Source organism: Sturnira hondurensis, unplaced genomic scaffold (assembly GCF_014824575.4).
Source record: "Sturnira hondurensis isolate 20B ecotype Veracruz unplaced genomic scaffold, ASM1482457v3 Scaffold0006496, whole genome shotgun sequence".
Classification (NCBI taxonomy): Eukaryota; Metazoa; Chordata; class Mammalia; order Chiroptera; family Phyllostomidae; genus Sturnira; species Sturnira hondurensis.
This window is the reverse complement of record NW_028079127.1, coordinates 9,732,989-9,749,162: the sequence shown is the minus strand read 5'-3', so window position 1 is coordinate 9,749,162 and position 16,174 is coordinate 9,732,989. Positions and strand designations below refer to the sequence as shown.

Genomic DNA, 16,174 nt, shown 5'->3' with positions numbered 1-16,174 from the left:
AAGACTTGGAGAAGAAATATGGTAGTGATATCTTACGAAAGCTGAATTCTCAGGCTTAAATTAGCTCCTCATAAATTTTTATTAATTATACCTTTGTAATAAAGCACATTTTTTTCGAGGAAAAGTGCTTTGTATGTTCTTTGAATAGCACACTTTGAAATATTTCTATTGTAGACCATATGCAGTCAGTCAGACCCAGTCAAGTAGTAATCTTTTACACTTTGTTGAATTCAGATCAGATTTCTTTCATGCTTTAATTCATTTAATCTTTATGTTTGTCATTGTTTTCACTCTGTTAGGACCATTTGATGATAACAATTTAGTCTTTCTTCCAAACTACTTATTCTTTCCTTCTATTAGTCAGGGTTCGCCAGAGAAACAGAACTGTTAAGATTATATGTATACACATGCATGCACACACACACACACACACACACTAGGAAAAGTAAAGAAAAAGAAGTCCTGACAATTTGCAATCTGTAAGCTGGAGACCTAGGAAAGCTGGTGGTGTGGTTTGAAGAACTGAGAGCAGAGGAGCAGTGGTGTAGGTGTTAGTTCAAGTCTGATGATAACCAGGAACACCGTGGGCAGCAGAAGATCGATGTTCCAGCTCAAGCAACCAGTGAGAGCAGATTCAGCCTCTTTCCATCTTTTTATTCTGCTTAGGCTCTCTCAGTGGTTTTGCTTATGTTCACCGACATTGGAGAAGGCCATCTGCTTTAATCATTTCTCCAATTCAAATGCTTATCTCTTCTAGAAACACCTTCATAGACATTCCCAGAAATAACGTTTACCAAGACATCTGGTCCTCCTGTGGCCCACTCAGGCTGACACAAAATTAGTTACCACAACTGTGCATTATTTTAAAAAGCATCTGCAAAGGATGTAGAAATGTTTACATTTAGGTATGATGTCACATGCCATTTTTCTGGCACTTTTCTCTAAATGTCTTGGTAACTGCATTGTCTGTTTGGTACTGTAGTGATCAGGTGCCCACCATGGGAACCCAAGTGTTCTTTTCTGCTAAAGTGAGTAGAGCAGTATACTTTCCCACTGGGTATAGTATAGACATAGGTTGATAAGGCTAGGCATGGCAGTAGATCAGCGATGTCAAACTCCTTTTCACCAGGGGCCACATCAGCCTCATAGTCGCCTTCAATGGGCCAAATGTAATTTTAGGACTGTATAAGTGTAACTACTCCTTAATTAGGGGCAAGGAGCTCGGCTCTGTTGCTGGGTAGAAACAAGGTGGAAGGTTGATTTGGCCTGTGGGCCTTGTGTTTGCCACCTGCTCAGAGCAGATGGAGCTAAATGTTTATTTATAAGGAGGTCCAAAAGTGACCTTGAGTGCCTTTCTGTTATACATTTAATCTGAGATTTTTCAAGAGACTTTGGCTTATATGTTTCCTAGGTCATTTTTTGGTTGAAGTTTTCTTACAAAATAGAAAGAGTGATGCAGAGTTATATATCATTTCTAGCAGAAATGTCCTCTTCCTTTTTAAAATACATGCTCTTTAAAGGCTTCAGTGCACATAGATTTTGATGAATAATAAAAATGTAAGCTTTGTATCTGCACATGAAACACTGATTTCCACAGATTTCCCAAGCTACCACTGGAAAAAAAATCTCCATGTAACTTTGACAAATGTACAAACTTACCAACTTGATAATATGTATGCAAGAAGGGTTAGCATGAACTCTTGTCCCTTTGTTGTTTCAAGTATCTTATGTCTTATCTAAAATCTAGTTGTAAAGCACTTAAGAAAATGAGGGTTTTATAAGTTTGAGCTAAAAAATAAGATGCTTGACATGTTCAGGTGAAAAGTACAAACAAGACTTTTTGGTCCTGTTTAAGTAAGGGGGCTGCCTGACTCTTAACTTTCCATTTTTTCTTTTAAGTAAGGGTTAAATAATTAGTGCCATGACTGAAATTGTAATAATATTGAGAGAAAGGTGGTTAAAGTAGTAGTCTTAGGCACAACATATTGATTGGGTTAAACCCAGTTGCTAGCATTGTTTGGTGGGTATAGAATAACAAGAAAAGAAAGAAGACATAGACTTGACTGTTTAAAAGAGGTACATAATTTTGTGACTCCTTTGGTTTAGATTACCAACAATCTGATTGCTAAAGCAGTTGGATCCTTCTTAGTGTTTAGTTTACTTGGCTCATTTGAGGCAGCTTGGCACTGTTCACTATTCTGGCCTGGTAGCTTTTATCCCCTTGACTTTTACAAAAAGCTTCTCCCTTGATTTCGTGTCCCTTTAACTATTTAATCTCTTGAATATGTACTCTTAAATTTGATGTTTCTCATGAGTTTTCTCTCTACCTCTCTTCTTTCTCATAATGCTTGTGTGCATTACTTTTTAATAATATTACCCACTCTTGCCCTGGCCAGTGTGGCTTGGTTGGAGTGTTGTCCTGTAGACCAAAGGGTTGTGGGTTTGATTCTTGGCCAGGGCACGTACGCAGGTTGTGGGTTTGAATCCTCGTTGGAGTGTATACGAGAAGGCAACTAGTCAATGTGTCTCTTTCACGTCAGTGTTTCCCTTTTTCTCCATTCCCTTCCTCTGAAAACAATGTGAAAGAATGTCTTTGGGGAGGATAAACATAATAATAATATTAATAATCTTACCCACTTTGGTAGTGATAGCTACACTAAGACGTCTACTGGAAGGTGTGTATCTGCTTGACATCTCAGTCTAAAACAACTCATCTTTCTTACCTGGTTGCTGAACTTCCTCCCTGTTTATTTTCTTTTCTTGATGAACATCATATCTACCAATATCTGAACCAAAGAAAAGATGAAATTTTAAGTGAAATGGTGGTGATATGCATAGAAGGATATATAAAGCTTAGGTTTTCGGAGACATGATTATTTTTTTCTTTTTAGGATATGTGCAAGGAATGAGTGACTTACTTTCCCCTCTTTTATTTGTGATGGAAAATGAGGTGGATGCCTTTTGGTGCTTTGCCTCCTACATGGACCAAATGGTAAGAATGAGGTTCCTTCCTTTAATAAAACTAATTTGGAAATTTAAGTTGTATAATCTTATTATATAAGATTGATGCTTATATTTAGCCAGTTAGGATGGAGCTTTAGAAAATTGCTTCGTGTTGTTTGTTTTTTTTCTTAAATAGCCTTTTCAAGAGGCTTGGAAATGCTGGCATTATTTTTAAATCAAAAAGTAGACAGTGCCTGTAGTACAAGAACAATCAGGTTTTAATATCAGTAATGCTGTGAGTCATTACAGAATATTGATGAAATAGATGGATTCAGTTTTTGTGAAGTAGTTGAACTTTCATATCTATTTCAGAGAATAAGCTTAGTCATACCAAGTAATATCCTTACCTTTTGTGAACATTTTGGATTTTGTCACTGATTTTTCTCCAGATGCATTTGAACTGTTGGTAGCACTGACAGTGAACTCTTAGTAATTCACAGTTCTTTTCTCAGAAGCATGTGGTTATTAGACTTGAACTCTATTTATATATACATATTATTACAAAGGACATCTTATCTATTATCATTGGTGTGTCTTGGCAGTAGAGTTCTAGGGCAATAGTACAGAGACTGTATAACAAGAAAATAAAATAGAACAGTCTTCTCAGATTATCTTTAAAAAAAGCAGAGGGTCCAAGAGTGATAAAGCATATGAAATCCAAAGATTCGACTGCATAGGTCACTGTTTCAGAATAAGATTAATATCCTTCGTGGTGGGCCTTGATGTCAGATATTGAAATGGCTTGCTTGCAAGGGGATAAAGATTTTGAATATGTAATCATTTAAAATGTTTCCCTGTAATACAGGTTTTAACTTAGTTTCTGAGACACAAATGTGGAATTTGAAAGTGGTACCCTTCTCCTTTTTGATTACTTCTGTTCTTCCCCTGTTGCTTGCCAATTTTTCTTCCCCTGCAGTTTCCCACTTTTGTCTATTTCCTCAAGTCTCATCCATGGTTCCAACTCATCCTCACTTTCTCCACATGTGTGATAAGATTTGATGGCTTAAAAATATCTTTTGCTATTAAATTGATAAATGTTCAAATTATGTAGTTCTTTTCCACAAACTAATATTTTTGGATTATTTGGAAAGGTTATTCATTTGCAGTAATCTAGTAATATCATAGTTTGTCTTCCTGACCTTTTTAATTGATTGATTTTACCTGCCTTCTTAGTTCCATTTACTCCCAAGTGCTCTAGAAACCTAAGGCATTTATTACAAAGGCTGTACAACTGATAGTAATTGTGTAAAAACTCTGGTCTGCCTTCCTTGTGTTTTTGTTGTTAACCCTCTTTTCACTACAACTAGTACGTTCCTTGATAAAAGGGTACATGTCTTTGCTTAACTGTTCACTGGTATGCTTCCATAATTTCCCTAATGTCTGATAGGAGGTTTTTATTCAACAGATTTTTGTAGAATAAACACATGAATATTTCCCCAGTGCTCAGTTTAGAGCTCTATAGTAGAAACTCCAAAACAATTAACATGAACATACTGTGTTTAGTTTTTTATTATAATAGTTTTCATAAAACCGAAGAAATAACTGGCATGTTCAAATATATTGGCTTATAATACCAATTGCATACATACATGTGCATGTATTTAGGTCTCAAATGTAGAGATTACTTTCTGAACATCTGTAATACACACTTCCAGTCTCTCTGTCATTTTTTTGTGTCTGAAGGTTCAAGTTCTTCTGTCTTTATCACTGTAAATATTCTCTGTGTTTGCCTTTTCCACTGAGGATGGTCTGGGGATTTTTCTAGTCTTTGTTCTCTAAAAAGATCTCTTAATATATTGTCTGCTGACAGCCCCTTTTTTTGTAAAATTTGAACAAAAGGGCAGTATGTTGGAAACAAAATGACTTTGCACGACTGTTTTTCACTGTATTGCTGCTGTTCAGTGTCCTAAGTCAGAGCTGCTGCTGTTCATCTCTTTTGTGTTTTACAGCTTTATTTCGTGTCAGATTTTATTTCTTACTGTGATGGCTGGTCCTCATATGTGTAGATTTACTTTTGTTGATATTTTCTCATATCTAACGTTTTTCTAGGCATAGACTTTGTTACAGAAAATGATGGAAACATTTGCAAAACAATCTAATACACTCTCTTATACCCACTGTTCATTTTGCCATAAAGTTTAGTCCCTCCTGTTCTTTTCCTCACTCCTTCCCCCGTATAATGTATATGCATGTGTATATGTATATATCCATTATATCTATATGTGTGCAGATGTTTACCTATAGATACAGTTGAAGCCCTTTGTGTATCCATGTGGATCTTATTTCTTCTTCTCCAGGAATAGCTACTTTCAAAGTTGGCTTCTGTCATTTGGGAGTGCTTCTTTTTATAGCTGAGTGGTCAGCAGCGGCTGTGCCGTGTTGGTGCTTGCAAACCAACTAGGCTTTGGCTGGGCCATAACAAAACTGATGCTGTTAAATCAGAGAGTTAGTCCTGCCTTTTCCCTACGGGTCCCTGTGGTGAATGTGAAGAAATGGTATCCTAAAGGCTTATGTTAGTCCACTAAAGTATTCTTTCTAAGTCATTACAGAGAAACCCGTTTATAGAGAGTCAGTAGCCTCTAAATTTTTTGTTTTGACCAAGAGTGGGTGGTTTCTCTGATAGGCACTTCAATTACAGCACTGCTCTTGTCTCGAAAACTAAGAAGTGTGAGAGGGGATATTCCTCAGGCTTTTCACAGGGTTAGGGCAGAGGTCATGACCATAGAGGGGTCCAGGCACATTTTAAGGGATCAGAATCATCTCAGAAACCGTTTATTTATTTTGTTGCCCCCTCCTTTGACTGAAGTGTTAGTAGGGAATCTACTCAACTTTGAAGATTTTTGAATGCATGTAAAACCACAGCAGTACTTCAGCTTTGATCTCAGGAGCCCTTCATACTCTTAAATGTTGTTGAGGACCACAAGAGCATTTGTTCATGTGGGTTATATTTACTGATGTTTTTCATGTGAACAAATTAGTACTGAGAGAATTATAAGTATTTACTTACTCATTTAAAAGTAACAGTAAACCTATTATACCTTAACATGTATGACATTTTTAATGGAAAGTTTTTTAAAATAAAAACATTTACTGAGAAGAGAGATGGTTTTACATTTCCATTTTCTTTAATGTCTATTTTAGTAGGAGACAGTGGGATTTTCCTATCTGCTTCTGAGTTATCTTTTGCATTGATCAGTACACATTCTGTGGCTTTCACACATGTAGGAGATACTAAATTGCAAGCTGCACATAACAAGTATTGTCATGAAGATGGTTTTGACATAGATTTCTCTAATGTCATCAAATATAAGAAATAGTCAATTCTTTAAAATGAGATACATGTTAAAGCTGAAATTTTATGTCACGTGATAATTTGAGGAAATACTTAACTGTGGAAGTGAGTTAATAAAAGCTTATTCCGCAAATATGTGTTCCTTTCACCAAATCTCTTATTTGTTGTCAGAAATAAGTATATCAGTCATTCTGCAGTTGCCGTTGCTGCATTCTCTATCTAAATCAAATGAGTAGAGGGAGTAAATGAGTAAATCAAATAAGTAAAATTTTTGTTACTAAGGAGTAACAAAATACTTCTGAGGATTTTCTTTCCCTCCTTTTTAATGTTTCTTTTAGCTTTTTAATTTGGTGTGATTTTTAAAAATATAACCAGTGTGGTATTAGTCCAACATTTGTCTTTAGACTCATGGCTTAGTTATTATGTACTATAAAATATTTACTAAATATTACTCATGTGGTAACATCTATTTTCTTCTATGAAGCATCAAAATTTTGAAGAACAAATGCAAGGCATGAAGACCCAGCTAATTCAACTAAGTACCTTACTTCGCTTGTTGGACAGTGGATTTTGCAATTACTTAGGTAAGGTTAGTGAATCAGAGATATATCCAGCAAAGTGTAGAGTAGTACACAGACAAAATGTAAGTGATTCTTTTAAAGACATATATACTCTACTGCTGTTGCCTCGGTTCCTCTGAGGAATAAAAGTGTGGGACCAAATTATCTTTGTGTAATTACGTCTTACAACAGTTTATTTATAAAACGAATTATTTGTTGTTATTTGGTTGTTTTCTTTTAAAGAACTTAGTCTGCAAATTTGAATTGTTTCCTTGACTTACAAGACAGTTAACTGTATAGGACTTTTAATAGCCTAAGATGCATAGAAAAGTTTGAGTTTGAATAGGTCACTGTATTCTGAGATAATTAGCATAAGAGTAAGCCATATATATATTTTTTCTTCTGTGTAGAATCTCAGGACTCTGGATACCTTTATTTTTGCTTCAGATGGCTTTTAATCAGATTTAAAAGGGAATTTAGTTTTCTAGATATTCTTCGATTATGGGAGGTAAGTTCTTAAATTATTCACATGTAATATTGATTATGGAAAACATCTGTCCTGTAGACTATAAATGGATTGTAGTAGTCTAACTGAAATTTCTAAAGCAAGTATGTTCAAAATTCTGATAGTTTGTTATCTCTTCCTTAAAAGTTAATAATCTTGCCTTGGCTGGGGTAGATCAGTGGAGTGAGTGCCAGCCTGCAAACCAAAGGGTCGCTGGTTTGATTCCTGGTCAGGGCACATGCCTGGGTTGCAGGACAGGTCTCCAGTGGGGTTCACACATTTGCAGAAAAACATTGATGTTTTTCTGCCCCTCTTTCTCCCTCCCCTCTCTTTCATAAATAAATAAAATCATAAAAAAATTAAAATTACTGATCTTGAACCTGAGTATCTGGTCTTTGGAGCCTTTTTCTGGAAACCATAATTCTTGTGAAAGATTTGGGGCCATTTGGTCGCCTAGAACCAATTCTCTAGACCGTTTGCATCTGTTCTTTCCTAGGAGACTTGCCACATTTTGGTATTGATTGTGCAGAGTTTGACAGCTCAGTCCGTTGGAGTGGCACTTTATTTGTAGTGTCGGGTATTGGGATAGAGCTGACTTATGTTTTGCTTTGTAGAAGAAATTTAAGTTAGAGCAAGATACTGAGAATAATATAGCATACCTACTATCATTCATATTTAACATTTTGCCATATTTATGTCTTTTTTCTTTTTTCCCCCCAAGAAAAAAAACTAAAGAAATCATCAGCGACTTCTTTAATCACCACCCAAGTCCCATTTCCCTCTCCCCGAATCTAGGGGATATTCAAGATCATGTTTTTGTGTACACCCCTTCATTCCATTTGGTGTCCAGGGCAACTGTTGATGAAAACCAGAAAATCATTATTTTCTTTACAAATATGTGCTAATATCAAAATAGAATATTGGTGTAATGACTGGTTGCTATGTTTTCTTTATAAAAATAAGAGATTACAGAAATTTTCCCAAGGAAAGGATAGGGGAGATAATTCATTTAGATAAATAAATTTGCATGCAGTAGAAACAACCCCAGTGCCCTCTGAGGCTTTTATGGCTGGAAATTGTTTCCTATACCTATGGGAACAATATACCGTGTTACCCCTGGAGGAGCGCATGTGTCGAAGGATCATCGCTTCCTCTGTTTGAAACCAGGTAAAATGCACGTGTTCTTCCACCCTCCCCACATTTCATTTCATTTCATTTCATTTCATTGTCAATACAGTCCTTGAAATGGAAAGATAATTTTATACTCTATGTTTTCCAGATGAGGAAACAAGAGTTTAAAAGAAAACTCACATGTTCTTTACCTGGAATTTTTTAAAGTTTATAGATTTTGTTAAATTAGTATGGCTAATGTTAAATTAGTAACTTTTTTTAAAGGATGAATTGAGAATATTATTACCACATAACTAGAATAATTCCCTAATCTGTGTTTACCAAGTACATTGGGACTCTAAATGAAATCTTGGAGGTTAATTAAATTTCATTTAAACATTTAAAAATTGGATTAGTCTGAAAATTGTACAATTTTATCTACTCCTGATAGAAGAAAGTAAAAACATTTCAGGCATGCTTTAATACTATGGTTATGTGGGTCCAGCAGTTGATTAGGTTTGTTAACCAGGAAGAAATTGAGGCCTTCAACTTGGAGGCATTACTTACTTGGGAAGAAGTGCAGCTATTGATCAAACGTTTCATGCATTTGGGTATAAATTTTGGGTAGTTGATTCACATTTTATCATAATCAGGGATACCCTGACTTTTCTAATACGACGTTTAGGCCTGGACCTGTGTGGCTTAGTTGTTTGGGCGTCATCCCACGAAGAGAAAGGTTGCTGGTTTGATTCCTTTTGGGGGCTCATGCCTGGGTGCAGGTTTGGTCCCCAGTTGGGGCTTGTACGAGTGGTAACCAGTGGGTGTTTCTCTCTCACATTGATGTTGCTCTCCCTCTCCTTCTCTCGGTCTCTTCCCCTTGCCCTAAAAAAGTAATTAAATAAGAAGGTAAATACAAAATGATATTTAAAGTGTGGTTATCTCTGGGTGATTTTTATTCTATGCATTATGTAACTGAATCTATTTTTATTTATAGGATTTAGCTTTCTTTTTAAAAGAGACTAAGGGTAATTTAAAAGTGAGAAACATAATTGAAAGTTCAGAAAAATACTGAAAATGCCTCTAACCCTGACATCTTAAACTTAACCTCATTGCTGTGGTTCCTTAATAAATGCCATTAATTATATTGGTTAGACTCAGTGATTTGTTTATTGTAGTTACCCAAAGAGCCACATTTGGAATTCATCACATTCACATAATGTTAAGCTTGACATTAGTTACTTCGTAGGTAACCTCATTTGCTAACTAGAAAACCAGTGGATCTGCCAATCTAGGCAACTTCTGCTTTCCAAGAAGTCGTTTAGAGTTCAGCATTGTATATATGAGGAAAATATTGTAGAATTTATCTATTTTAATAGTTGATTGTTTTGTTTTATAGGTAATGTGGACTGAACTACCATGTAAAAATTTCCATCTTCTTCTCTGTTGTGCTATTCTGGAATCTGAAAAGCAGCAAATAATGGAAAAGCATTATGGCTTTAATGAAATACTTAAGGTAATTATTTCTTTAATTTAGATTTTAATAACTCAGCTCTTTTGTCTATTTGGTTGTACTGATACACAAACCATTTTCTGGGAGCATTATTGAATCCTTGAGTAACTTCAGTTGTATCAGTAACAGCACTAGGCCAGACTGAGAATGGCAGCTCCCCAAATACATATTGGCTGGTGGTTTTATGTAGTTTAGTTTTCTCAAAAAATTGTATTTTGTTTATAACTTTGAGGTGGTAGACTTGAGATAGCTGTTAGATTTAATGTTCCTTAAGCTTATTTTTTAGCTTTAAAACTTGAAGTGATCTAAGAGGGGCTAAGGAAAGATACATTGAATTTTCTGTTTGTAGTATTGAATATTTTTATTTTAAGGATTTTATTTGCTGTGAAATATAAGTTATATAGGAGAACATAGTAGTGCTTTTAGTTGTGATTATCATTTTGTTTTATTGATTCATTTTAGCATATCAATGAATTATCCATGAAAATTGATGTGGAAGATATACTGTGCAAGGCAGAAGCAATTTCTCTACAGATGGTAAAATGCAAGGTAGACAGTATTTTAAATAACTGCAAGATTTTTTGTATGTTTTTGGTGGGTTGAGGTCAGGAAAGAATTTTTCTTAGAAGTAATATAAATGGCAGTTTTAGCAAGTTGAAGCCAGACATAAAGCATGAACTAGCATTTTGTTTATCATAGATTTATAGCACATAATTGAAAAGTTGATTAATTATGCTAGGCACAATGGCAAAGGGAATGAAAACATTTCTGTAACAACCAGTGAGGCTGTGGAATTTAAGCAGTGGTCTTTGTGTCATTTGTTCATGGTTCCAAATACTTACTTTGGTTCAATTTTATAAACACTTACTTGGTAGCTATTCTGTTCAAAATAATGTCAGTAATGTTTTAGCATGTTAAACATTAACAAGTAATGACATATTAACATGTCATTCCTTAAAACAAAGGTTTTAAGGAACTTTTGTTTATTGAGGGGAAAGGACTCTCTATGTAAGACATATTAGAATGAAATAAGTGCTAAATATTAGTAAATTATATGTTTGTGGGAGTGGTAGGGTGGGGTCGAGAGTGATACATTCAGAATAGAAGATCAGGGAATGACTTAGTGAAAAAAGTGGTTAGGATTTCATTTGGAGTGAAGAAGGAAGGTTGGAGAGGGTTAGCACAATTACACTGTTGGAACAAATGTTTGGATTCTGGAGTTTGTATAGTCTGCATTAGAAGTGGTACTTTGTGGTTCATTTCCTTCTGTAGTGAATAATGGTTCTGTGTTTGATTTTTCATATTCAGGAATTGCCACAAGCAGTTTGTGAGATCCTGGGGCTTCAGGGCAATGAAGTTACAACTCCAGATTCGGACGCTGGCGAAGATGAAAGTGTTGGCGGGGCTAGTTGTCCCCTGTCTGCGTTTCAGAGTACCTCCCTGCCTGTACTTGCTGCCAGTGCAGCCAGAGACGACAGCCCACCGCAGATACCAGTTACCCCCAGTGTTAGCAGATTAACACCTGCATGAGCCTTCTTGTTGTTTAGTTTTTGAAGAGACACTTGGTTGCAACCTTTTTTCCAGTACTTGAAAGATGGAAATTTAAAATCTTGGTAATGATCATGCTTTAAAGTTTATGGGAAGAAAGTGTACTGATGTTCTTGCATTAAAGCTTTACAAAGATTTACACTAATTATTTTTGTAGTTACTTCTACCAAATAGCCTTTCTTTTTCAATAACATTCCTTAGTATTTTTATAGCCGAGTACATTTTATTTTCTTGCTGATGAACTGGAATTGGATAAATATTGCAAGTGGATGAGTTGGAAATTATGCACTTTGAAAACATTCACTTTGTTTACTCAAAGTTTAGTGGGTTTGGATTTGATTAAATGAAATGTTAAGCCTTGCTTTGGCATCCTAAGCTGAGAAGTAGATTGCTACCCAGTAACAAAATAAAAGAATCTGTTTTTCTCCATTGTTTACAACAGTACTCAGCTTAAATATTATGCTGGTTAAATGTGGTTTAAATTGGACATTTTCATCAATGCAATTTAATGTGTAAAGAGCTATTTCAACCATAATAAGTGGATTGGCAGTGTATTTTTTACATTGAACTTTTCTTCTCTTGTATGTAAAGACTGTATAAGTATTTATGAGTATAAGGAAGGATAGGCATATTTTCTTTAACTGAATAAACTTGACTATTGATTTATATAACCTGATTTGACAAAATTAATACATAGCTTCAATATAAGATCTTTTTCAAAACTATTTTCTTAACTAAGCATTTATTTCATGAAACTACATTCAGCCCTTTACATGATGTAATTTTGAAATTAATTGCTTGTATCCTCACTTTACTAATAATGTTTATTATCTTTCCTAATAATGTATTAACTAATCAGGTCTTTAAATTTTTATAAAATACTCTGCAAAAAGCTTGTAAAAAATTTCAGTATACCATCACAAGTCTCAAGATAGTGTTTTGTATATGAACAAAACTGTTGTTTTTACCATGCAGTGTTGCATGATTTTAAGTTATGTGGAATTAGCGTAACTGATTCCATTTTAATTGTAATTTGTTAATTCCTGTACATATCATTAAAATAAATTTGAAATTAAAGTAGTGTTTTTAGTTAAATTGTACCTAGATATAATCTGCTAGTTCTTCATTAGGAGAAAAAAATTCAAGACAGGCCCAGTATATTTCATATTTTTATATGATTGAACCAATTGTTTGAATGAGTTGTGGAAAGGGGAAAGAAAAATGACTCCTTTTGTAGCTGAAAAAAAAAATGTTCACTGGCATGACATTGGGCATAGTATTGCCATGCAGGATATAATTATGGGACACAGTGAAGTCACTTTCTGCAATTGATGTTAATAATATAAAATGTGACGCAGTTCTAAAATGGTCTAATAGATACATCCCTCCCAGAAAGCTAGGGAACCAAATGAGACTTTTTTCCTTCTTAGGCATTGACTGACAATCATGGCAGTAGAGCCGTTAGAGGTTGGTTTTTAATAACATATGTGTTATCTTTCATCAGTTAATAATGAGTAAGCTTATTCAGAAAAAAGAAGTAAACTGATCAAAAACTCAGCATCTCCAGCCTTTCATTTCCTGCTGATCAGGAAATTGCTTAGAACATCTTGATGTCCTCCTTGTTCGTCCTAGACGGGGGCATTTTGGATGCCTGTTCCCGCTACATAATGTGCTACCTACTTCAGAGTTTTAAGAAATCTTAATATAGTTAATAAGTTGAACTTCTGTCAAGTTTTATTATAAAACTACTTTGAAACATTTTTACTGAACCACCTGAATTTAGATGTAGCACATTTTTGATATGGAAGTCGTAATACAGTATAGTGCTAGATATTTTTTATTAAAGTATAGTTGACATTCAATATTTTATTAGTTTCAGGAGTACAACACAGTGATTTAACATTTATATACCTTACAAAATGATCTCAATAAGTCTAGTAGCCACCTGTCACTGTACAAAGTTACTATGATCTTATAGACTATATTTTCCGTGCTATGCATTACCTGCCTGTGACTTATAACTGCAAGTTTTTTCCTCTTACGCCCCTTCACCTTTGTGGCCTTTCCCTCCATCCCCCTCTCCTCTGGCAAACATCAGTTTGTTCTCTATATCTATGAGTCTGTTTTGTTTGTTTTTTATATTCCACATGTTAAGTAAAATCATACCATATTTGTCCTTCAGTGTCTGACTTCACATAGTATAACATCTTTTGGGTTCACCTTTGTTGTCACAAATGGCAAGATGTCATTGTTTTTTTATGGCTCATATTTCTGTGTGTGTGTATGAGTGTATTTATATTTACATACATACAATACATCTTTATTTGCAAATCTATCAGTGGACACCTAGGTTAACTCCATATCTTAGCTATTGCAAATAGCACTGCATTGAACGCAGGGATGCATATACCTTTTGAATTAATGTTACTGTTTTCTTTGGACGAATACCTAGAAGTGACGTTGCTGGGTCGACTGGTAGGCCTAGTTTTAATTTTTTGAGGATCCTCTGTACTGTTCTTCAAAATGGCTGCACCAAGTTGCAGTTCCACTAACAGTGTATGAGGGTCCCCCTTTCTCCACATCCTTGCCAACCTTTGTTATTTGTTTTGTTTGAAAATAGTGGATCTGACAGGTGTTAGGTGGTATCTTACTGTGGTGTTGATTTGCATTTCTCTGATGATTAGTAGTGTCCAGCATCTTTTCATGTGCCTATTGGCCATCTGTATGTCCTCGAGAGAGATGACTGTTGAGATCTTCTGTCCATTTTTTAATTGGACTTTTTTTGGTGTTGAATTTTATAGTTTTCCATATATTTTGGGTGTTAACCCCTTATCAGACATGCCGTTAGCGAATACATTCTCCCATTTGGTGGCGTGTATTTTTCTTTTGTTGATGGTTTCTTTCACCCTGCAAAAGATTTCAGTTTGATGTAATCCTGTTTATTTTTGCTTTTGTTGTCCTTGCACGAAGAGAATGCTAGATAAAGTCTTAATCAGAGTCCACAAAATCCAGTTAGCACATACTGTGTAAACTTGACCTATTGAAATTGCTGAAATAGATAATTCAGCTAACTTTGTTAGTTTCACTTTTTAAAGATTGTTTTCCAGTTTTCACAAGAGGCTTTGTTCATACCTTAATATAACGTGTAAAATATATGAGGTATTGTGTGATATTTAAAGTTGTTCAAAATGCAAGTAATGTTGAATTTTACTAAAAAGGCTTTTCATTTCTAATATGAGTCTTTAGGAAACTTTTTTGCATTTAAGAACATCCCTATTTTTATTGTTTTCCTGTGTCCAGGATTCCTCATCTCTGTATGTTAGGAACTTGAATCTTGATGATGTCTGAAGTTTTTTAAGTTAGGAAAATATTTTGGGGGGATAGATAGTGATTTTTGCTGAACTTGATATTCCAAGGGTTTTTATGGATGCCAAAGTAGTTCTTATGGGAAATTCATGTAATTATGCCCATTATTAAATATAGTTTGTGTAAAGTAACTCAAAATGTTTATTGTAGAACCTAGTATTTCACCTGACTTGTGTGCAGCAATGTAACAAGGTAACATCTTTGTATCTTGAATTCCTTTATTTGGGGTTTTGGGAAGATGTGTGCACTTCTTACCATATTTGAAGTCTTATATGTGTACATGTATGTTTTGGGGGGAAGATCACATCATTTCTTAAAAGATTCTCTGATTTTCCTCAAAATAGAGAATCATTGTTACAAATTATTTAATGTGAGGATGTTAATTAAAATATCTTCAGAGGGCTCATTACCAAATTCTTGGTCTGTATTATCAAAGTTCATGTCCACGTTTATAGTTACTTCAGACCTATGGAATCTCAATCTTTGGAAGTCAGGTCAAGGAATCTGCATTTTAACAGGCATCCAGGTGGTTCTGAGCCTCCCGAAGCTAGAGAACCACCATATATATTTTATGTCCTTAGGTTAGCGTTGTAACTGTGGTCGGGTACACAATTCCCTAGTGGGGGACCACAAGTGGTTTCTTGATTTTAACGTAGGGGTGTCCACCCTATGGCTCAGGATGGCTGTGCATGCAGCTCAGCACAAAATTGGTGATTGACTTAAAACAAGATTTTTGTGTGTGATTACGCATTGCAATGGGTTTAATGTGTGGCCCATGACAACTCTTCCTCCAGTGTGGCCCAGAGACACCAAAAGGTTGGACACCCCTATAAGGTGTATTTGTCCTGGTTCTGGTCATTATTTTTGGTAAAAAATGATGCCAGTCATCTTAGCACATTATTTTATGTAGATTCCCCTCTTCTCACATTTTGAAGGTGAACTTTCAAAGTCACTTCTAAACATGAAATGATTAGATTTGAATGAATCTGAAACGTTTCCTTTAGTACCTCATGTCATTACTGAGTACTAAACTATCCGTTTTTAATGTGGGTGTACTGCTGTTTGAACAATGTAATGTTTGCCCTATTCTCCCCTGGGGCTTTTATAATGTGGGGATTTTCATTTGCAGATTTTTGAGGATTGTCTGATGACAAATGTTTTTTGCAGTGTTTTGTAATTAGACTCCTTTTTTTCAGGCTATCCATCTTGCCATAGAGAAAGCCAGTGTGTTGCCCTTAGATGCAAAGGTAGATTTGGTTAGGGCAGTTAAACTGGGCATA

At 35.1% G+C, this 16,174-nt stretch overlaps 1 protein-coding gene across 3 annotated transcripts in view; it reads left to right on the top strand.

The window, feature by feature from the left end:
* Positions 1–11,661, top strand: part of TBC1D15 (TBC1 domain family member 15) — an 80,621-nt gene extending 68,960 nt beyond the window's left edge. For all 3 annotated transcript variants that reach the window (XM_037049435.1, XM_037049437.1, XM_037049434.1), the window contains 6 exons: positions 2,892–2,992; positions 6,780–6,879; positions 7,266–7,363; positions 9,867–9,983; positions 10,443–10,529; positions 11,289–11,661. In XM_037049435.1, coding sequence (XP_036905330.1) covers positions 2,892–2,992; positions 6,780–6,879; positions 7,266–7,363; positions 9,867–9,983; positions 10,443–10,529; positions 11,289–11,510 — 725 coding nt within the window. In that variant the 3' untranslated portion in view covers positions 11,511–11,661. The remainder of the gene's footprint in view (positions 1–2,891; positions 2,993–6,779; positions 6,880–7,265; positions 7,364–9,866; positions 9,984–10,442; positions 10,530–11,288) is intronic.
* The last annotated feature ends 4,513 nt before the right edge of the window (positions 11,662–16,174 follow it).